The sequence below is a fragment of the Takifugu rubripes genome, chromosome 1 (genome assembly GCF_901000725.2).
Source record: "Takifugu rubripes chromosome 1, fTakRub1.2, whole genome shotgun sequence".
In the NCBI taxonomy this organism is placed as follows: Eukaryota; Metazoa; Chordata; class Actinopteri; order Tetraodontiformes; family Tetraodontidae; genus Takifugu; species Takifugu rubripes.
In genome coordinates, this window is record NC_042285.1 from 2,750,613 (window position 1) to 2,773,582 (window position 22,970).

Genomic DNA, 22,970 nt, shown 5'->3' on the forward strand with positions numbered 1-22,970 from the left:
AGCCTTTAATGGATCATTGAAAACCACATGAACGGGAGTAAATTTGATTGCAGCGACGGCCGGGCCGATACCGAGGGCTTCCTGTGGGCTAAAAATATCCTGAAGGTTTCTGTTTCCTGGCTCTGTCTGTCCAACGGACCCAGGACGCCATGTTTTCTCTTCCTTGAACTCCTACTGAAACACATCAAATTGACGTTGCAGCGCCGCTGAGTGTTTCTCAAATGCTGCCACTAATTTGGAAGCTACTTGTTCTGCATCTTTCTGCCACTGTCACACCTCGGAGCTAATGTTCCCCCAGTCACGCCATCCACAACAAAGGCCTTTGTCCAGCTGCCGGAGACTCCACGGGGGTCCCGGATGTTACAGGGGTGTGTGGAGGACCAGGCGGCTCCTTGTTTGCAACGCTTGATTCAAGATTTACAGATTATAAGGATAAAGGATTTAAGATTAAAATACCGGCCTGATGAGTGCTAACATGTAACAGCAGCTGAGATTTAGATAGAAATAAAAAGAAACTCCACGCTTTAATCTTTTAGGAAGGCTCGGGATCAATAAAGAAATGGTTGTTGGCGTGAAGCAATTCCCCAGCTCTCATCTTAAAAGTGGCGGCGCTGACGGAGCGATGGACCCAACGGGACCGTCGTCAGATGCGATTCTCAGCATCGATTGCGGAAGGAGCCGATTAGCCTGAACTTCATTTGTACCCTCTTGGATCCATCGATTGACCCTCGGAGACGGCTGGAATGTGAACATTAAAATGACAGGCGAGGTGAAGGAAATGGAGAGACGAGGGGAGGAGGGTAAAAGCTGCGAGTCGTTAATGTAAAGGAAGGGGGGGGGGGGCTTGAGTGATGTTGGTGTAAAGTTACGGGAAGGAACACCGTCTCCATCTGAAACACTCGAACCCTCACTTAAGTAGGAAAAATGATTGATCAGCACGTTGCCGTCAGGAATTTATCATGACTCGAACCTCAGCAGTCCCCTCCTCTTCACCAGCACGCACAAGCTAAGCGCATCCTGGACTTAATCCCAGCTTCCTGTCAGATTATTGTGTTGTGAAGTCGTGGCGATGCGCGTCGTCGCGCCGCAGTCGTCGATCTTTCGCCTCTACTGTGGAAGGTCGCTGAGAACAGGCGGGCCGAAGGTCCAAAAGCGTCCTTGAAAATGCTACACGTGCAGGACGAAAACAGCGATGACGGAAGCATGCGGCGCTAACGTAGCGCAACAATCGTCTGCAGGTGTTTGACAGCTGAAGATGTTTAGGTGTGAGACACAAGACCCGAGCCTTGTCCTTGATGCCCCCCTCACTGATCCACCACGGCTGTGCTGCAGTGCGAGCTCGAGGCTCCCGGACCGCCGGTCCAGCTTGGCACCAGCTCTGATGGAGCCGTCACTGCGGCAGCAGGCGGGAGGAATAAAAACAGAACATCAACGCTCGCCATCTGCCACAGCGCCGTGTGAGTTACTTTAAACCACTTCCAGTCGCTGTTACAGTAAACGGCACGCTGCTGCGGTCGGTCACATGACCGAGACAGAAATGAAAGTCGGTCAGTCAAATGAGATATCGAGCACTAACAGCTCATGCATCCAAGGCCGGACAGGCTGTCTGGAGACAGCCTGATGTTCGTTCATACCAATTAAGCCGAACGTCCATCACCTCCTTCTGAACGTCCATAAATCATGTGCTGTCTTTTAAGAGCGAACTACAAACATTCTGTACCTCAGATAAGAAACCCTTTTTCTGCTCACTACCGCCTGTGTGAGGCTGAGATGACTCATTGTGTTAGCGTCCTTCGGGCTCACGTTGCTGACACACACACACACAAACGCACGCACGTGGATAAACAGTTTTGGCAGCCATTTATGAGTCAAATCACACAGGTAATTAAACCCCAGCCAGTGCACTATCATTAGCTCCCCCCAGCTGATGCTAATATTAGCGCTATTAGTTTACTGTCCCTAACAGCTTCAGCGTGAGTCCAGTAACGTGGCAGGTTACAAATTAAAACCTGGAGCTTTTCAGGTCAACCAATGTTTGTTTGTTTGTTTTTTAAATCTACATATAACTCAATAGAGCGAAGCGCTCTGTTGTGTTGTCAGCCAAATTCTTCTTCGCTTTCACCTTCAAACGTGCACTCAGACAAAAGAGGAGAGTCATCTGACTCATGCAGGGGGAACAGAAAGTGCGTGACAGGATACAATCAGCACCGCAGCCGCCACCGCCGCGTTTCTGATGTTCTCACAAGGTTTGTGACACAAGGAACCAGGAGCCGAACAGCTTAACGTTTTAAGCCTGCAGGCAGAAGCCGTTCGCTTCATTAGCATCAAGCGTCGACCTGGTTGAAAGGTCCATTTCTTCCCCAAACCTCCTGAAATGAGCGTGGAACCGAGAGCATTATTGTGCCCTTCGGACTCGACTCGGTGCCGTCTGAGATGTACGACAGACTGATGGCACAGCGAGATGAGGCGCCCTGTTTTGACAGCTTTGTGGGTAAGCCTACGCTGTCGCCAAGGCAACCATACAGATGGTTGTTGCGTCTGGGTACCCAGATCTGATTCGATCCCTTGTATCCAATGGTATTTTAAATCTTTGAGGGGGGGAACTGAGGCCGCCTCTGAACAAAGCTGATGTTTTTAAGTCCTCCCCAGGCTCCATGTGCACCAACTTTTGCTTCTTTTGTATGTTGCTTGACTTGATTTTAAAATTGGACTAAAAGCAAAGGATGGATTTTACCGGGCAGTGAGCGAGAGCCTTGAAAATGAGCAAACAGATGAACGTTTTTGAACAAATCCGTAATAAACATTGAACCTGCTGAAACAACAAAGAGCCTCCCTCACTGGACTCGGGGTCTATTTTTAGCCCGTGCGAGGATGCACACAGATTTCTGCTCTTCCTAAACTCCTCGACGCAGACGTTTATGACAGCCTTGATATGAATCCACACGCAGCAGCAAGAAAGTCCTCCCGCTCTCCCCCCCTGGAACGAAGCCAGCGGCAGCCTCGGCCGTGTCTCCCTCCTCCCTCTGGACCTCGTTGCACCAAAGTTGGAACCCATGTGGTCAACGAGGAGCAACAGTCTATCGTGGGGACTTTGCTGCCCTCACGTCCTCTCATTCATGCCTCCCCGAGACCCACTATCCCCCCCCCCGCCTGCCCTTTAGTCACCAGTTAGTCAAACCTGGCGACATCTGGACCGTCTGAGCGGTCCTTGTTTATCCGGCTCGACCCTGAGCCGTCGGCTCGACCCTCCGTTTGTACTACAGACGCACCGACGCGTCCGGAACATCTCTCCTCTCCTCCTCTCACTCACCTCTCGGCTCCTCGCCGTCTCATCCGTGCAGGGCTTCACACCTCCCACGTGCCTCCCCGTGTCGCATCCTGTCTGCCGTTTCTCTGCTCCGACCCTCTCGCTTCCCCTCCTTCCTCCTCTCTTCTCCCCAGCAGAGCGGGGCACTGCAGACCTGTCCGATCAGCCCCCTCCTCCCTCCTCCCGCCTCCCTCTGGAAGCCCCGCCCACTTCCCCATCCCTCTGCCTTTCACACGCATGCTGAGTCAGTGTATGTGGGGGGGGGGGGGGGGGGGGGGGGGGGGTGCACGGACCGAGATATGAAGACTTTAAAGGCTCCCGACACTCGACAAGGTCTGTTCACCGTGAAACCTGCAGGCGGGATGGAAATGTGGGGAAAATGAACCCCTCCTCCTCCCAAACGCATAAGCACAAACAGCCCGTCAGTTCGTCGCCGCCATCCTTTCATCTCGGCTGACGCACGCAGACGTGCACGTGTTTAACAGGGGTTTCCATTCCGAACGGAGGCTCCGTCGCACGCGTGGCCTCTGCACGCCGCCGTGGGCTTCGTTCCTGTTATAGTCGATAGCTAAAGTAGAAAAGTGGAGAACATTTCCGTCTCCTTTGCTCAACACGTTGGACGTTGTCGCCGTCTCGTTTGCTTTCTTTCAGGCGGCCCCGTTGACATTAGCACATCACAGTTTCGCTTCAGGTCGACCGGCGAGAGGCTTTCACACAAGTGTCATCCGAACGCCGCGAGCAGCGGTGCGACTTCCTGTTCGGGCCGTTTTAACCCTGCGACTTTGACGACCGTCTGAGCAGCTCATTTACTGGAAGCCAAAGGAGTCTGGCTCTTGACATAAACTCTCCCCCGGTACCAAGGATCATGTCTGACTCGCGAAATCAGCCTTCACTTCCTCTAAGAAGACAGAAAACCGGATCAGACCGGCCTCGCCAAAGCCGCTTATGTTTAGTTATATTAATACCTCGCAGAATTGGGAGGTTTGAAAGTACCGCTGACAGGAGGATCGCCGGTCCCTCTTTAGTCTAAACCGGCGGGATAAAAGGGCGCCGCCGTCTCGCTTTAAGCCGCATCTGCTCCTGCAGCCTCCAGCAGCAGCATCAGCACTCCCACCAGTCTTTGAGGGGCGTTAAGCAGCCGAGGTGAAAACAAAATCTATTTGGGGAAAATAACGTTAAGGCCAATCAGAGGGAACACTGGTGTGTGCTGGTCCCCCCGCTCAGAGAGGGCGGGGCCCTCCAGGGCCCAACAATGATGGCCATTGATGGACGAGGCTGAACTCCTCACTTTCCCAGACTGTCCTAATCACATCTACGGGTCAGAAAAGACCGAGCCTGAGCTCCTGTTCACCTGTTCAATTGATCGTGATTCTTAAAGAGCATTAGCTGCTCGCTTGTAGAGAATTAAGAGGAGGAAGTTGGCGGTGCTCAAAGTGCCGAAAGGATGTTTTTTTTGTCGCACCACATGAGAACACAGAAGGAAAAACGCCTCAAGCCACCAAGAAGAGTCTTGTTTTTCGGCTTGTGCTCCTGAGCCGACTTATTTTTAGCTTGACTGAAACAGTCATTCTGCATTTAGCCGCCAGTGTTCCTGCATCCCTGCAGATTTTCCATGCGATTGAAACAAAGTCAAGCAAATTTTCCGACTCTTTCGCCATTAAAATCCCCTCCAATCGGAGCAGAAGCTGAGATTTTCTACTTCTACTTCATCATCGGCCGTCAAGCGCCTTAGGGGGAGAAATCGATTACTGGCAATGAAACGTGATCAAGTAGCCAAGAGCGACGCCGACGGTAACCGAGCAACCGGCGAGGCCTCATAAGAATAACGCGCCTCTGCAACAGATTTGGTCTTTTTGCTAATCATTGAGGATCCAGGCCACCACAGAACACTCCATCTGCACCGCAAGCAACACGCGGATCCGTATCTGTGGAGCTGCTGAAGCAGCAGATGATCGCTGCTCACGTGCACACACACACACACACACACACAGCACAGTTGTAAAAGGGAAACGCTCCACATCACCATCACAAGCTTGCTCCTATCCAAATGCTAAAAGGCCCTTTTCACTGCCAGCTCTCGCACCTCCTAAACACTCCCACTAACACACCTCCTGAATGCATTCTCGGCCTTCAGTGCGTGTCGTCGTGAGAAAACGGACCCTTTCGCTCTTTATTACTGGGAATTAAAGGTTTGCAAATATGTCCAGAACGGCGGTGAGCAGAAAAGGGCCCTCGCTGAGCCGAAAGTTGCCGCGAGTGGGAGAGTGTGGGAAGATGTAAAAAAAGATTGCGGGAAGAACAGAAAGTAATTCATGAGCGCGTTGGTCTCTTCTGCTGCTTCCTCAGCGCCGTGAACAACCGAAAGAACCTCCGGCCCAAACTGAATGAAACAGGCATCCTTCATCTTCCAGCATCTTCATACCGCCGAGCTTCTTGTTACCTTCTTTTTTTGTCCACTTGAAATCATAATCCATCATTTGATTCATTTGTGTCATTTAAAAACCACAATGCATAAAGGTGTAATACCGCGGAAGACCGTTAGGGGGCGACTCTGGTCGCTGTGACTCTGGAATCAAACGGTTTTTCGGTTTCAACAATGTTTAAAACACTGTTTGCTGGCGGCAGCGACGCGACGTTTGCTTCCGAACGAGCACGTTTCTGGGCGTTAATCCACTTTACTCACTAACAGGTTCCAGTCAGCTGCAGAAAAGGCGAGAGGTCAAAGTTCGCAACAAACAGAGGAAGCCTTTATTCTGCCGAAGCAGACGACCTCTCGGGGCGCAGGCAGCCCAACAAATGCGGTGGGGTAAACGTGAGTTTCCGCCCCTGTGTTTTTATTTCTCTGCAGGAAAGGTGGGAAGAATGGAGGCTTTTTTGCCCCCCCCACCCCCACCCCCTCCTCCTCCTCCTCCTCCTCCTGTCCATTCACCCAAACCTGGCTGCAGTCTAGACAGCCCCAGATGGGGAATTCATGAAAGTGCAACAAATAAAGGCAAAATGTTTCCAGCTGCAGGGACTGTGACTTATATTGGGGGGGGGGGGCTGCAGACGGTTTTCCTGCAGTATCATTTGTCATCAGCAAGATCACGTTAGCCTACAGGCTAACCTGAACCTGACGCTGACAACTCCATAATGTTGCTCCTGATTTCCCCCTGCGCCAAATAAATCTGTTAACTTCAAGTATGTTGAAGACCCGGCCAACGAAAGGTGGTTTTAGATGAGCGTTCTGAAGAAAGGTCAACCGACGGAGGCAAATTCTCACGTGGTAATTCGAATGAAATCCTGATATTAATCAAACACAGTTTAATCGTGGGAAAATCTGGGCTTGATTCGGTCAAATCCAGGCGATTGACTGCGAACCTGGGAATCTGAACTGAAGCAGAGCTCAGACGTGCACCAGGTGTGTTTTCTCTTCAGGTGCAACAGATCAGAAATCTCCTCACGTTCACGTTTCCCTTACAGCAGAAAATAAAACCCAACTTTTCCAGCCTCGGGGCGACACTGAATGCGGTGCCTCCCCGCATCCTCCCGCGCCGGCAGCAGCGCGTTTAGGCGGCGCGGGACACTTCTGTCTCGGATACTCGCGTGCGCACACTGCGTCCCTCCGGAGCAGCCAAAACATCGCAATGCCACCTCGACACCCCCCCCCCTCCCCACACACACACACACACACACGCGCGCGCACACATTCTTCCACGAACGCGATGGCGTCGATGAGACGTTTACTCACCGGGGAAGCTGCGTTGTTGTGGAGCAGCAGCGACGGTTCCTCCGACGAGGAACGAAACACTGCGGTCCGTGCGTGCGTGCGCTTGTGTGCGTGTGTGCGCGCGCGCGTGGTCAGGTGGAAAGAGTGATGCTGTGAAATGGACAACTCTTCCTCGCTTTTCCTTCAGCATCGCTCCTCTCCCGCTGTGCTGGTTATGCCTCCTCCTCTTCCTCCTCTTCCTCCTCTTCCTCCTCAGGCTGATCCGCAGGAGCCAGTGTTTATTCTGAGTTAATTAACAGTTCAGCCAGTAATGAGGATGATGCACTCATCGTGAATTCACCCACGGGATCAAATTTGTTCAATGACGTCTTCAGCCCCGAATTAAAATCTGCTGGTTGTTATTTCAGCGAGCTGAGAAGGTCCCTGATTAAACTGCTTATTTTGCATCATAATTACGGTGTTTGGTGTCCTGTTCTCTCAAAAGGCAACAGATAACCAAATTTAGCACCAACACCATGTCCACCAAAGTTCTGACCACCTGCTGGGTCCATTTACTATTCATTTAAAGGGAAAACAGTAACGCTATTTACAATGTATAACTTTTTTTTAAATTAATCACAGGTTATATGTTTTAACATTAGTGAATTAATTAGCTAAGAGCATAATGGTCATATTTTGGTACTACAAACAATGTCAATATTGTAAAAATGTCCCCTGAACACATCCAGATATTGAATATTAATTAATAATTTGGACAAAAGCACCATGTCTGGTTAAATCGAACGAAACGAGGAAGGTTGTCATGGATACTGCCTGAAGAGCCACGAAGGTAATTCTGGGATAGAGGAACAGTTACAGAAAGCATGTGTGACGTTTTATTCCGAATATCATTCGCAAACATTAATGTCTGAGTTAACGTGCAAACATAGAATCGGCCACCAGGTGGCAGCAGAGCCTCCAATCTACAACCATAATGAATAAAAAAGATTATTGTTCACAAGTGTGACACCAATCATTCAGCGAGATCGATGTTCAACCAGGGCTGAGGGAGAATTATTGGCGGCCAAATATAATGTTCCACAGCAGAGGTCGGGGTGGATTACACCTGATTACCTGAAGAGGAATAAAGGAATACAATTGGGTTGCTCAGCGAAGAGGCGGAGGTGATGCTGTCGGACATGAGTGGGGCTGAGATCAACGTCTCATCATCAAAAACCTCTGTTTCATGCAGCAGGAATCCCGTGAAGAGCTGGACAGCAAATATTCAGGTCCACATTCATGGGACTCATCATTTTATTCAGTTTTTCCAGCAGCAGACGGTTGCTAGCGTTTAGCTACACTGGCTGTATCATCTGTGTTCTTTGATTCGGTTTTAAACCTTTTTTTTTTTAGACCTAAAAACGTGTTGCAACACAGCAAACTTGGAAGTGGGCCGACCTTTGACCTGCACAGTGGGCGATCATGCTGCAGAGGGTCGTCCCAGCAGATGTGACTCTTACGTAACTGCTGAGATGTTTTCACATCTTTCTAACATCTCACCGCCTGCAGAGCACAGACTGAATCCCTTTACTCAGCAATCAGAGATAAAAAAAAAAAAGGGTAATTTCACGGTGGATCTGGAACGAAGCTGACATGTGACAGTCTCAGGACATTGACACCGGAGAGCCGACTGGGCGAGCTGGATTCCTGTTGGGAGAAAACGCCAGAGTTCAGCCCCGCCCACTTCACCTGGCGCTGCTGCTTTGAGCAGGTGCAGGAAGAAAAGCCTCTAAGCTGCACGGAGCATGCTCCAGTAAACGGGAGGGGATCCGGAGAGCTTCGCCTTCACAATAAAGGCTTTGAAAATGAGCAATTTATCGGTTGCTTTCAGTGTAAAATGAATCAGTATTATTAGAGTTTAGGATGTTGAAACACTAATCACTTTCATTGACATTTGTTTTTGTCATTGAGGAGCATGTCTTGGAATAATCTGCCTGAAATAAACTGAAAAACTTGTCCAGACAGACTAGTAACACTCGTTTGGGAGAGACGGGTATTCAGTTATTGCAATGCTTAAACCCCTTTATGTTCAGTTTGTAGTAACGAGGTTTCTTTCCTTTATTTACCCTTGCTCATCATACAGTTTTAATTGCACTATTTTAATTTTAGAACGAATCGATTATTCTTTTGCCTCAACTGCATCGAGTTTGTGTCACGAAAATGCATAGCCCGACATAAAATGACCATTTCCTGTCACAGCGGGGAGGAGTTTTATTTTGAAACTCAAGAGCGGAAGCGCTTTGTCAGCTTGTTACAGCTAACTTCGCAGTTGTGAAGAAAGTGACGGAGGGAACATCTGGTGGCGCTCCATCCTCCCATTCTCCCGCACTGTGGGCCCAGTTATTCCATCCAGGATAAACCAGGGACACTCTTCCAGACCGTTCCGGGGCGATCCAGGCTTATTTGGCCGGTTCCTAGTTCGAAACCTCAGCGGAAGTTGCCGAAAATGAACGGGAATGAGCTGCATGCTCTGCTGAAGTCAGCGCAGTACGACTTCGAGGGCAGGTTCGACGAGAGATGGGCTCTGGAGTGGATGCAGGAGAACTGGTGGGTACCGAAGGGAGGCAGGTGCTGCAGAGGACGCAAGTCCCGGAACTTTCCCTGCGAACCGGGGGAGAGTTTGGGCTCCGTCGGTACCATTAATGCGGCTTATTACGTAACTGCTGTTGAAAGTCCAGCAAACTGATAACTGTGTCACAACTGTGGGAACGCTTTTAAACATTATTTTAACGCCCTGAATGACTCTGTTACTCTATATTCAACCCAATGACGCCCCACGTAATCAATAGTATAAAGACACTCAGATTCAGTCAGACTTTTGACATTTGTGGGTTGCTGTTTTTTTTAAATTCTAAAAACACTAAGTTTAATCTTAAACGACGGATAATTGATTGCCCAATAGCAGCTGGGGAACCTTAAATATTCCATAGGGTAACGGTGCGATTATAATGAGTGTTAGGAGCTCCAAATGTACCTTTCTGTGCATTTCAGTGCAGCATTATTCAGTTTTTTTTTGTCCTTCGCAGCTACAAGTCGTTTGTGTTCTGCGGCCTGTACGCCGCCTTCGTCTTCGCCGGTCAGCACCTCATGAGGGAGCGACCGAAGCTGAACCTGCGGAGGCCGTTGGTGCTGTGGTCGCTCTCTCTGGCCGTCTTCAGGTGAGTCAGAAAGGCCTCGCCGTGGCGCGTTTACCAATGCACGGATAAACTGGGAAGTTGGACTGAGCTGTCTTTACTCCGCAGCATCGTCGGAGCCCTGCGCACCGGATTTTACATGCTGCACATGATCAGAACCGCCGGCTTCAGGGACTCGGTGTGCGATAACGTCTTCTACAGCGCCCCCATCACCAAACTCTGGGCCTACGCCTTCACGCTCAGCAAAGCTCCGGAGCTGGGTGAGGCTCCGGCTCTCCTTAACGTCCTCGCAGTCTCCCGAAAGTCCTCGCGTCGCCTTCAAGGCGGCGGTTGAAATGCTGCCAAACAGGATTTTGTTGGCAGGGATGCGGGTGCAATGTTGCTCGCCAGGTCAGGGTGGAATGCTTTCATATTCCGGCCCGCTGGACCTTCACCCTCAAAGACTCGTCAAAGGAACGTTCCAGGAAGTCGCGGAAGCCCGTAGCAGGCACGAGGCGCTTTATTTTGAAAGCCAAACGAGCTCACGGTTTAATCCGTACAGAGCGTTTTGGCCTGGATTAAACCTGTTGATCCGGCGCCTCGCTTCTGGGAGGCTCCCAGTCCGTCTGGTTGCCATGGCGCCACCATCGCGGTGTGACTGGATCGGCAGCGCCCAGGCGCAAATAGGAAGCGTTTAACGGAACGAAGCGGTTACGTCGGGTTGTCTTAGAGTCGGTTATTTCGCTGTTTTGGTTGGATTTGTGGTTGTTGTCATCGATACTCACGAGCATGTGTGTCTGTCCCAGGGGACACGGTCTTCATCGTCCTCAGGAAGCAGCGCCTCATCTTCCTCCACTGGTACCACCACATCACCGTTCTGCTCTATTCCTGGTTCTCCTACAGGGACCAGGTGGCAGGCGGAGGCTGGTTCATGACCATGAACTACACGGTCCACGCCTTCATGTACTCGTACTACGCGGCGAAGGCGGCCGGCCTGCGCGTGCCCCGTCCCTGCGCCATGGTGATCACAGCCGCCCAGATCCTGCAGATGGCCATGGGCCTGACCGTCCTGGGCCTGGTGCACCGCTGGATGGACCAGGATCGCTGTCAGACGACCATGGAAAACATCACCTGGGGCTCCCTGATGTACCTGAGCTACCTGATCCTCTTTGCCTTGTTCTTTTATGACGCCTACCTCAAAGGATCTCCCAAAGGAAAGGGATCCAAATCAGAGTAGAAGCTCTTCTTGTGCCTGAAGAACAACCGATAAGCTGCGAGTAACCCCCGCGTTCCTCACGCTAGCTTCTGAGGGGTAACAGCAATTAACGTACAGTTTTACCATAAAGTAGCTTCAGACTGAGATGCCAGATGATTCAATTACTGTAGCTCAAATCCCAGCACGTGTGCACGTTTGGGGCATTTTATTTTGACCTGTGACATATAACAGAGGAGGTGGTTCTTACATTACTTAGGAGCCATTTGGGGGCTTTTGTGTGCGGATAGAAGGTGCCAACAACACCTGGTGCAGGTGTTTATCTACCAGCCATCCCAGATGTTTGTCTAACACACAGGGCTAAAGCTAAGTCCTTTTCTAGCTTCCTTCTTTAGTACTAAAGGTGGTTCAAGTTCCCTCAACTGGACGTCGTCAGTGTCAAAAAACCGTCAAAATAAGGTGTCGCCTCTTTAGCCAATGGCTGTAGACGAAGACTCGCCCATTTTCTGTCTTTGTCTTATTGGACATTTGATCTGCCGTTGAAAAAAAAGGGCAAAGGTCGTCCACGTTATCTGGCATATCACCACAAAGCTGCAGTCAAGTCTCATTTCTGGCCGTCGTGGCCTAAAAGGAAGGACAATAGTGATACGCTCAGGTTGAAATACAGCAAAACAGCATTCTCACTGAAGACACACTGATTATTTCCTGTTTTATTTACACAGAGGAACATCTGCTGCTCACAAACACACCATTCCCAGTTGTGAAACTATCCTTTTGTTGCAGAGGACTTTGAGACCACTGTGAGTTCAGTTTTTACACTTAAACACACTCATGCTGGAGAGGAAATCTGTGAGTTTTAACTTTAACAACCACTTGTAAACCTCCCAATTAATTAAATACTAATTTGTCAGCAGTGTTTCCTGATTTTAACGTTGACAGTTTTCAGCCAGCCACTGTGCACGATAATGCTGCTGTTTTATTTGATTGCCTTTAGTCTGACTGCTGCTCAATAAACTGCAATGCACAAAATAACGGCTTAAAGTCATTTAAATGTCAACACTATACAATTGTAAGAGTCTTTATCTATTTTAAATGAACTCATGTTCAAATGATCAGTTCTACTAAGAAAGGAGGAATAAATATGGTTTTCTGCAGTTGTGACGACCTTTGTCGCCCTCTGGTGGCCGGTGCGCTCTTAAATCATTCCAGATGTGCATCTGCTGCGCTATTGATTTCCGACATGATGTAAATTCAAGGCAGCTGTATGAAACTCAGTAGCACGAGGCACGGGTGGAAACACGTGCAGTTGCCTTCATGTGCCTTTAGGAAAATTCAATATTTCATTTTTTCTTAAGTTAAGATTATATATTGGTGATTTCCTGCTGTTAATGTACATTTAAGATTTTGATTTTCTTCACCGCGTTTTTCAAAATATTTTTTTCTTCTCGTCCGGTCGTTTCTTTTACATTTCATCTCCTTTATTTTTACTTTGCCTCCTTTGTAAACAGAAGGTTTTTGTCTGATAACATTTTAATTTTATTATTATTATCATCACCATCATTTCAATTGAGAAACAAACAGTTTTTAAAACGATTAAAATATTACTTTTTCACAAAGAAAATCCAAAAAGGTGCAAACTAATGGTATCTTCAATTTTTCCCGCGTAACTTATTAAGCGCTTTCTTACGCCAATTTTAACTCCAATTCAAATGCTTTCGCCCTAAAAACTACAAATTATTGCCGCCACCACCAATGTGCAGCTGTGCTCGTCCTCTGCTGTCGATAAACAAGTTAAACGAGCGTAATTAAGTAACAATGGTGAATTACTTTGGGGTCTTATATGCTAACATCACAAACGTTACACTGCGGGGGCCCATGTGCGAACTCCAAACTCCACGAACGGGACGTGAACGCACCATTTTCTCGGAAACAGACAGTTACCGTTTATAGAAAAATTGAAAACATGCTAATAAATCCAGCGCGTGGAGAATCGAGCCGAGATGTCACGTGACGCGCCTCTCCAATGTCGCAACATGTGTTTCTAGGAACCAGGCAGAAGGTTTCAGACAAACACGGCAACAACATCAACAACATCCTAAAGCTGGGTCCACCCGATCCGAGTTCGGAGAAGTTCCTCAACTCCGGATGAAACGAGGAACAAATAAAATAAAATCCCAGACAGCTGTGCAAAAGTGCGAGTTTAAAGAGTGTAGGAGGAGTTAAAGTTGGTGAATCCAGCTGTTCCCTGGAGCGCGGATCGGAAAGAGCCCAGCACGACTGCGGACCAGAGGACCAGAGGACCAGAGGACCCGCTTCCCCCTGCTGGTGTGACCAGTCTGGGCTGATACTGGCTTCACTGGTGGGAAGTTTGGCGATGGAATCCGCAGTTTTTCTCCGCGTTTGGATGAGAGTTTGAAAGGTTTACAGACCAAAGGTGAGAAGCAGCGTTTGATTTTGACTCTTTATTTAACCCGGGCTGAGGGCTAAATCTGAAAGATGACACATTCAGTGACACTCGAATAAAGCATTTGGGTCCATTTTCCTCAAATGTGCATCACAAGTTCAAGCAGGATGGGACGTATTATCACTTTAAGCACCTAACTACGGCTAAATAGTACTTGTGCTTTGCTACTTTAGGCTAGATTACTGAAAATATGACAAATTTGTAATTGAAGATTGCTGTCGGATTTTAATACTCTAAATTCTGACCACAAAATCAATATTTTGCTCAGAAAAGTGACGATTTGAGCCGATAAAGATCTCCTTACTTGGCTAAATGGGACAATCTGGCACCTGACAACTGTACATTTGGACCATCAGCGCTGCTCATTGCTGCTGTATTTAAACTAAAAATAGATATGAACTTTAATTGGGAGTTGTTCTTATCTCCAACCAGCTGGTCAGTGAACTCCCCCATAGCTGCAGTCCAGTTCAAACAACCTGATCAGATAAACACTCCTAATCAATACTTGAGGCTGTTGGACTGTTGAATCAGGGCTCTTCTGACAGCTACAGTCAGCTGTCCGTCATTTTGTAGTTCCACAGCTACAATCAGACGTTAAAACAGGGTGGGAGGTGTTGATGAGTAATACTGCATGCAGCCACCGGGGGCAGCGCAGATGTTGCTGGTGAGGTTTTATTGAATTTATTGAATTTATTTGGCGTAACGCTCTGGTGATGCTGTCCGCAGTGGAGACCTGACAGTGCTCATCATGTCCCTGTGGGCCATCCTTCCTCTCAGCCTGCCCATCGTCATCATCACCGGAATATGGGCCGTGTGAGTAAACGCCACCTTTCCCGTTAGCGGGTTAGCTTACAAATGTTTCTCATTTTGGAATTATGTCGGATTAGGTTGGTATCAACGATACATTTCGGGGGTTTAAATAACTTCAAGTGAGTTTAAGTCACGTGCACGGTCATTTATTAGGGTATTTTTGGTTTCGACACAGTTAGATTATGTGTCAGGTGGCGTCAGTAGCTGACAAAACTGCTAACCAGGATAATCGATGTGATATTTTGTATGAAAACTCTCACACCTTTGACAGAGTTTCAACACAAAATGTCCCAGTGGTCGCCCGTATTGCCCCAAACTGACTTTTGTTTCCCCAGAGCTCAAATCTATTTAATTAAGGTGACTCAGACACCAGGGGTTCCACTCCACATTTCATCAGTATTTGTTTAATAAATCAATTCCTGACCAGAGCATTTGTGCATCAGTAAAAGTTGCTTGCTATCTTTGGTTTTCTCTTATCTGTGGGGCTGTTTGTTTTTGCCTCTTTTGCCCCACAAAGTGAAAATGTATCCTACATTTCTCACCTTCAAACTCACTGTTTAACAGCTCTTTTATCCACATTTAACCTACAAAACACACTTACAGCGGATTTTAAAAGAAGGATCTATCGCTGCTTCAGACTTTCTGCCATTTTCCCCACGCAATACGTCCACTGGGGGGCGCCCCTCTGAATTATTTATTCATTTAGCTTTAGTTACAGCTAAACCTGCGTCTCCAAGGAATTCAAAGGGGACTTGAGTGTGATCTGAATTATGGGAACTTCATCTCGCCTTCAGTCGGAACTGAAAAGTTTGTCCCGGAACTGTTGAAATGATCAGAGATCCGTCCGGGTCAGTTTAGGAGCATGAATCTTTATAGGTAGTTGTAGCAGGCTGCCATCACCACTGGAAACTACAGGTGAATTAGCAGCGTTAGCGCCTGATCAACGGTAGCTTCAGGCTAAAAGCCGTCGTATTCCGATGACAGAGTCACAGCAGTTGTGGTTTAAAACGCGCTAATTTCGGAGTGAGACTGTAAAAAACAACCGCGCACGAATGCATCTGTTTGGTGAGTGGATACACGCGCGGTGCGTTCAAGTGCTCAGCGTTTTACATGTGGAAACCAACCTTGTGTCTTGTGATAAACACACGTTTACACTCTGTTCTAGAGTAGAAAACTGATTATTTTGTTCTTTTAACTTTCAGATATGCGATGGCCTTGTACAACCAGCATGTCTGTCCTGTGGATAACTGGTACGAAACACACACACACACACACACACACACACACACACACACACACACACACACACACACACACAGAGTTCTGGTGATCTGGTCGTGTAAAGTGGGTTAACCTCTCTTTAGTGGGGTAACAGAGGGTTCTTTTTCCCCTTTAAATGTGCCACAGGTCTCCAAAAAGTCACAGGAGCACAAACACAGATTCAAGAAGAGCAAATTCACCATGGTCTTATTTTGGGATGGAATATTTTCCCCTGGCTCAGTCTCCATTCAAACAGCCCCAGTGTCGGAGCTGAGGAGGAGGGCTGTGTGGGTCTGAGCAGGGATTTCTGCAATAAACACACAGAATTCAGGAATATTATTTGGGGGGGAGACTTCTCTGGTATGTGGAAGACGGATCAGGATCAACACGGATCAGAAACACCTGCCTGGTACCTCTCCAGCTGGTACCGGCAAAGCTTCATCTATCATCCATCAGGATGTTTCAAACTCTGTATCAGCAGAAATATTTCAGCTGACTCCCGTGCACACGTGCACGATAAGTAGGTTTTTAGGTTACTGGTCCAGAAACCAAACAGAACTGGAATTCTAGTCCAGTCAGTGTGCAAACACAGGTTAGATGTTATTGACCGAGATTCAGGACTTTAGACCAAATGAACAATATGAGGCATTTAAAGACTGTGGGACGTTTTGATCTCGTTCAAGATGAAGGAGAAGTGAACCGGGAAACTGCTCCGGGTTCACTCCCTGGAATTTCGATGAAATCTGCTGTGAATTTTCGACAGTTGTTGCGAGTGTCCCTGTCAAACCCGTGACGATGGCGCCAGTTCAAATCTGGCGCCATCGTTCAGGGTCCCGGCGCAGCTCTGATGTGGCGTTCAGGGGACAAACGTGGCCAATGAAAGGGCGGCTCTTTCATCTTTGAACTTTAAATTTGAAACTTCGACAACAACATCAGCGGGTAGCTGCTGAATTTTAGCGTTTCCTTTAGCGTGTTCAACACGTGTGTGTGTGTGTGTGTGTGCGTGTGTGTGTGTGTGTGTGTGTGTGTGTGTCCGTTTACAGGCTTTATAATATCTCCTGTGAAGAGCAGCTTCCATTACAGCGAGGTCCAGTTCTGTGCTGCACCCTGGACAACATACCACTCATCAGGTCAGTCACAGAGTTGTGTGTGTGTGTGTGTGTGTGTGAGAGAGAGAGAGAGAGAGAGGGAGAGAGAGACAGCTGCTGCCGCCATCGGTGCTGTCTGGAAACCGCTGAAGTAAATTACTGAGGAATGATGATTCTATTTCTGCCCCCCACAATAACACAAGTCCATCATGTGTGAGCACACACACGGAACACGTGCGATGCAGCCGCAGACAGAACCATGTGGAAACGGCCGCTCCTCTGATGTGGTCCAGCTTTTCCCTTAAATAAACAAGGCGTTCATCTGAAGACCAGAACCAGAGCGGCTTCTTCCAGAACACAATCGTCATTTTATCACTCAAACTAAACACAATCTTCAGATGCTCTTCGTCTCTGGGCTCCATAGCCTGTATTACACTGTTATTTCCCTCCCCCCGCGGGTTTAGAGGTCAGATTTTGATGGTTCCGTACGTCCGGGCTGGGTTTTCGAGGTCATTGGTTCAGGTTGAGACTTTCACCTGTCCCTCACTGCGAGTGTGTGAGAGAACAGTGTGTGTGTGTGTGTGTGTGTGTCCTCGGACTGCTGATAGATGCCTGAAACGTCAGAGAGTCCAGTGTGGCCCATTAGCTCCACTGCTAACTGCCGCTAACGCTACGAAAACACGAGCGGTTCATATTTAGGAATCTGGGCCGTAAACGAAGCCGGTTAAAGCCCAGATGTGTAGTTTGAGTCCTAGTGAGTGGATCTGCACTAACCCCCCCCACCTCCTCTCGTCTTTTCGCAGCAAATGCGGAACTCTCCCCCCTGAAAGCTGCTTCTTCAGCCTCATATGCAGCGCTGGTTCCTTCTTGGGTGAGTCCAACGTGTGCGTGTTTACACGCAGCTTCTGGCTGAAAGCGCCTCTCTGTGCTCCCGACATGTTTTTCCAGCTGTAGCAGCTCCTCCGACAGGTCTGCTTTAGCCCCCCCGCTGTACTGGATGCCCTGAAATGAGCATGTTCCCCCCCAGCATTCTCCCTCTGACTCGCTATGCTTTAAATCTGAAGGCCGGATCTAAAGATCTGCCCACGCTGTCCTGGTTCTGATGGGGCTTCACTCTCTCTGACGGGTCTGACGGGACTCAAGTTTCTTCCGGGTTAATGTTCTGGTTACGTTGAGATAAGTGTTTAAGCCTCTTTGACATTTATGGGATTAATCGCTGCAGCACACCTGGCTCTTGAAGGTCCGTTTGAAGAGAAATAGGGTGGAATATTGGGCCATTAAGCCTGTGGAAGAGCCTCAGCTCAGGCTGTTTTTGCTGCTGTACGACTGCGTGGATCCAAGAATCCAAGAACCTTGAAGCTAGTTTGCTAAACTTTTATTCCAATTCTTTATTTTCTTTCTATCACCTGAGCTTGAACCCCCGCTAAAAACCTGTTTTTTTTATGCTGCAGCCTCACATTTGAAGCTAAGGAATGCTGCTTGTTAGCGCCTATTAGCCATTCAGTTCTTCTCAAGGCTGCCCCTTGTGGTCTTTCAGGGGTACTGCACCACCTGTCAGTCAGGGAAAGATATATATGAAACTGCAGGATGGACCTTCTGCCAAACTCTGAGGAACCCGTTGACACGTCGCAGAAGACCTGCTAGCTGTGCCGTAGCTGGGGAATATCCGGCTGCACGTGTTCACCCTCGGTTCCTCTCGTTCCAGTGATGCTAATCGGCCTGCTGCGCTACGCTCAGGTGATCGAGAAGCACCAGAACTGCATCCTGAACACGGCGGGCCTCTCCACCGCCTGGATCTGTGCCGCCGGTCTGATCCTGCTGGGAAACTTCCAGGTACCGCTATAAAATCGGCACGTTCGCATTAAATCTGTATTTTTCCTGACGTGCGTTTCACTGGCGCCTGATTTTGTTTTTGCTACGTTTAGCGCGGTGATGAAATCACAGCCGCCGTCCCTGTGGAGAACAGTACGAAAACATTTGACCAAACGCCAGCGTTTTTTTATAATGTTCTAGTTTCTGGAAAAAAAACATCACGGTAACAGGGACAAAAACAATTGCCACATGTGCCCCCCCCCCCCCCCCCCCCCCCCCCCACACACACCCAGACACTTCCTCATATCTGTAGATATGAATTCCAACATTCCCGAACAGTTCAGAAAACACCGAGCTGGATTCCTGCAGGAACGAGGCTAAAATGCTAATCTGTCCTTTCGTTACAGTCTCGGTTCTTTTGTTCAGACCTTAAACTTTCCTCAGACCTGATTCATGGTTTGTTTCTATGGCGACTGGGGTGCAGAGGGTCGCACTGGCCTCCAAATTCAGGCTTGGAGGTGAATTTAGAAAAGAAGAAGAAGTGAAGAGACAGTGTTGAAGCCTTCATGGTCAGACTCTGTTGCTGGTAATCAGGGGTGAAGGTTCTAGACTCTGATCGGTGCGTCTGCTGGCTGAATAATGCCAAGGCCCCCCCCCCCCCCCACACACACACACACACGCACACACAGTTTCCATTAATCTCCTTTGAAGACGTGTTTGTTCTTCCTGTCTGTCAGCTCTCGGTGTCCAGAGGGTTTGTCAGTTTTTCGGGGTTGGGACACACACCTGCAGTGCTGGGGGGGGCGGGGGGGCTCAGGTGTTGGACCTGACCTCGACTCTAACGAGTGTGTTTTTGGGATGAGTGTGTGCTCGACTAGCACCCTCTGAAATTTCATCAATAGATTCTACTGAAAAGAATGGACACTTTTACTTTATTTGTGTGTCTGTGTGTGTGTGTGTGTGTGCGTGAGTGTGCGCAAAGTGGGGGTATTTTTGGGAGGTGAGGACATTTCTGCTGGCCCTCACAAATTCAAAGGACTGTTTGAGGGGTTAAGACATTAATTTTTTAAGGTTGGGGTTAGAGTTTTTGATGGGTGTGTTTCTGAAGTGTGAGACAGAGAAAAGCTGACTCACGTTCCCCTCTGACTAAAGTGCCGGGCTCTCTGCCCAGTTCACCCACCGGTTCCACCACCCCGCTCCCCCAGTAACAGCTGGCCCCCTCTGTGGCGCCTGATTGGCTCCCTCCCTCCCCACCTTTCTTACATAATGTTTGCCATATTCTAAATGTTACAAGAGGTCCCGGTGACGCAACAAGAAAATGTGATAGATACTGACGAACCTCACACACACACACACACACACACACACACACACACACACACACACACACACACACACACGTGAGGTCTGTTCCATCTGAGGTCCGTCGATGTGCTCTCTGGGGTTGTCCTCGTGCCTTTAGTGTCCTCCAGTTGTAAAGTTTTGTGCTGATAATTATTAAACACTGAGAAACGCCCTCTTACCAATGCTAACGCTAACCAATGCTAAGTTTAGCGTTGTCAGAGACGAGGGAAAACACATCAAGCATGAGAGGAAGTGAGTTTATCCATATAATACGTCTCAGGTGAGACCATCACCTGCCGTTCAGGTATCGAACAGATACAGTTTTTGCCCCTAATCGTCTTCCTGACTCCGTTTCGGATGATTCAGACCTCTTTTCCGTTCTTCCTCTTCCACCTCGTTCATTTTTTTTTTCTTTTCCTGGTGCAAATCAGCCTGTCGCAGCTGATCCAGGAGCTCAGATAACAGATCGCAAAGGCCTCTCGGCGTGTGTGAGACATGTTTCTATCGGCTCTACGTTGCCTGATACACCGGTAACGTGTGTGTGTGTGTGTGGGTGTGATATCACTAATCAGTACAGTTGAGATGGGGGAAGTCCAGCCACACCGGAAAACTTGTTTTCATGCGTTTTGTAGGTTTTTGAGGCTAAAGCTAACAGGCTTCACTAACCATTCTAGCGTGCACAAGAAGGTCAAAGTGGCAAAACTGAGTCCCTCAGATGTCTTTTGAGTGGTTAATATTGACTTTTAACGCCTGATGTTTGTTTGTTTGAGCTCATTTAGCATGCTAGAACTGCTAAACAGCCCTGAATGAACGTGAACGTTTTTCAGGTGGATACTCTTAAAGGTACTGGTGAAAATGACAACATAATATTTTCCTTTTCTTTTCTTTTTCAGGTGGATTTTGCCAAAGTTCTGCACTATATCGGAGCCGGGGTGGCATTCCCATCCAGCATGCTGTCCGTGTGTCTCCAGTCGGCTCTGACCTACAAACTGGCCAAGACCCAGGAGCAGTACTGGGTAGGACACCTGCGTATGGGGATGACTCTGCTGGCCCTGATCTCCCTGGTCCTCAGTATCCTACCAAGATGATGCAAATGCTGCATTTATAGATGTACTTCTTCATTTAAAGTGTTGAACCAAGTTGTTGATTGAATAGCCTGTGCGTGTACGGCGCTATACCGCCCCCTGCTGGGCGACGCCTGTTTGACAAGCCCTGATAGTGTTGGCTCTACTTCAAGTTCAACTCAAATACCAATTTAGAAATATACTGTACCGTATATAGAGGCCTAATGAATTTGAAATAAACAAATATGCATTTGTTTGTTTATCTCAGGACTTTTACAACAGAAGAGCACCTTTTAAAATAACATATTCCATCGCCGTCCTTAACTCTGGAACCTTCAGGTGGCGTTTTCTTCTGCCAGGAGAGCTTCGTCCTGCAGCACACCTCCGCCATCTTTGAGTGGATCTACTGCATGCTCATCATGCTTTTCTACGGCACTTTTGCCTTTGAGTTTGGGGACATGTCTGGAGAAACCCTGATGGTCCTGTCCAGAGGAGGGTCAGCCCAGAGCTTCAACTCCGACCACAAGGCGGAGGTGGGCTCCAACCGCCACCAGGTGGAGGGCTTTCCGATGGTGGAAGCTAGCTGGTAGTTGGCTAGGATGCCATGGGTGACCCATTAGCCAATGTGGACGGGTCTGACGGCACAGCTGATCCGATCAGCAGTGACCAGAGAACGACACGTGTTGCCGCTGACTGAGGGGAGGAATTGTGGTTCCTGCAGGTGCCTCTGGAGCACATCACAGACCAAAAGCATCCAGTATACACGTTTACATCGAAAACATCATTGTTTTCTGCTGTCTCGGTCTTGAGGTGTTATTTGTATAAAAAACACGGACATGCTAGCCGAAAGTTATGTCGCCCCCTAGTGGGCCACGGCGTACATACAGGTAAAGTACAAATTTCCAAGTTGAAGCTGAAATTGTCTTCTGGACCGTACTCACGTGGTGCTGTAGCCTTGTCTAATATAGGCCAACACAAGTAAGATTTTTGATATAAAATGCTATTTTTTATCAACGACTTTTAAATCGATTATGTCAACGGTGTATTTGCTTTTTCAGGAGAAGTGGGAGAGTGTGGCGGGGTTGGGTTGACAAGGAGATGATGGTGACCGACACAGAGGCGGGTTAACGTCACTATTGACCGTTTGCAGCTGCTGCTAGCTTGATTAGCGATCCTGTGCTAAAACCAAACTGGTCTCCGTTTGGTATTTGTTATTTGGTGCTAACTGCTCCCGGAGACGTCGACAACAGAGGCTGGAAGTCTAGCAGAAGCCTCTCTTTCCTGCAGATGATAAGAGATTAGGAATGGCTAATAATTTAAGGGAATGTGCGGGAAAAAACCTCATGTAAAAAAGGGATCTTTCCCAACGCCTCGCGCGTCACGTAGCATCGTTTGTGTTTGTTTGCTTAAGCAGCTTCAGAAGCAGCTTCTGGCCGTGCGGACCACGGTTTATTTTGATGTCGAGACGCGGAGCTCCACATTGTTCTCAGGAAATTCTGTTGCGTCATCTCTTTACCTCAATTGTTTCCCCCCCCCCCCTCAAACGGTAGATGGACGGTTAACGCTCCTGAGTGGTTGTCATGGTGAAATGTCCTCCTGTGTGGTTTTCCTGCATGTTCCGTGTCACCGCTCATAACGCCAAGTCTCACTTTGCACCTGATTTTTGTTGTATCGCGTCTCAACTATCTTCTACAGTTATGCAGAGAACCAAAGACTTTTAATAAAAGGAAATAAGGATGTGCTTTAT

At 48.4% G+C, this 22,970-nt stretch overlaps 2 protein-coding genes across 4 annotated transcripts; both read left to right on the plus strand.

Moving 5' to 3' along the window:
* The first annotated feature begins 9,305 nt into the window (after nt 1–9,305).
* Nucleotides 9,306–12,410, plus strand: LOC101069419 (elongation of very long chain fatty acids protein 6-like). The gene is made up of 4 exons (XM_003961115.3): nt 9,306–9,602; nt 10,082–10,213; nt 10,298–10,449; nt 10,975–12,410. Exons 1-4 carry the CDS (start codon nt 9,502–9,504, stop codon nt 11,403–11,405), a joined length of 816 nt encoding a protein of 271 aa, XP_003961164.1. The 5' UTR covers nt 9,306–9,501; the 3' UTR covers nt 11,406–12,410.
* An 892-nt stretch (nt 12,411–13,302) lies between these two features.
* LOC101069187 (transmembrane protein 150A-like) lies at nt 13,303–22,969 on the plus strand. 3 transcript variants are annotated; one of them, XM_003961114.3, is made up of 8 exons: nt 13,305–13,815; nt 14,572–14,658; nt 15,858–15,905; nt 16,959–17,045; nt 17,807–17,874; nt 18,709–18,836; nt 21,053–21,230; nt 21,563–22,969. In XM_003961114.3, the coding sequence occupies exons 2-8, from the start codon at nt 14,594–14,596 to the stop codon at nt 21,811–21,813; spliced, it is 825 nt and encodes a 274-aa protein (XP_003961163.1). In that variant the 5' UTR covers nt 13,305–13,815; nt 14,572–14,593; the 3' UTR covers nt 21,814–22,969. The 3 variants fall into 3 exon arrangements, with proteins under 3 accessions (XP_029697022.1, XP_003961163.1, XP_029697017.1); XM_029841157.1 differs by lacking the exon at nt 13,305–13,815 and adding an exon at nt 14,378–14,509; XM_029841162.1 differs by lacking the exon at nt 14,572–14,658 and having other exon boundaries at nt 13,303–13,815.
* The last annotated feature ends 1 nt before the right edge of the window (nt 22,970 follows it).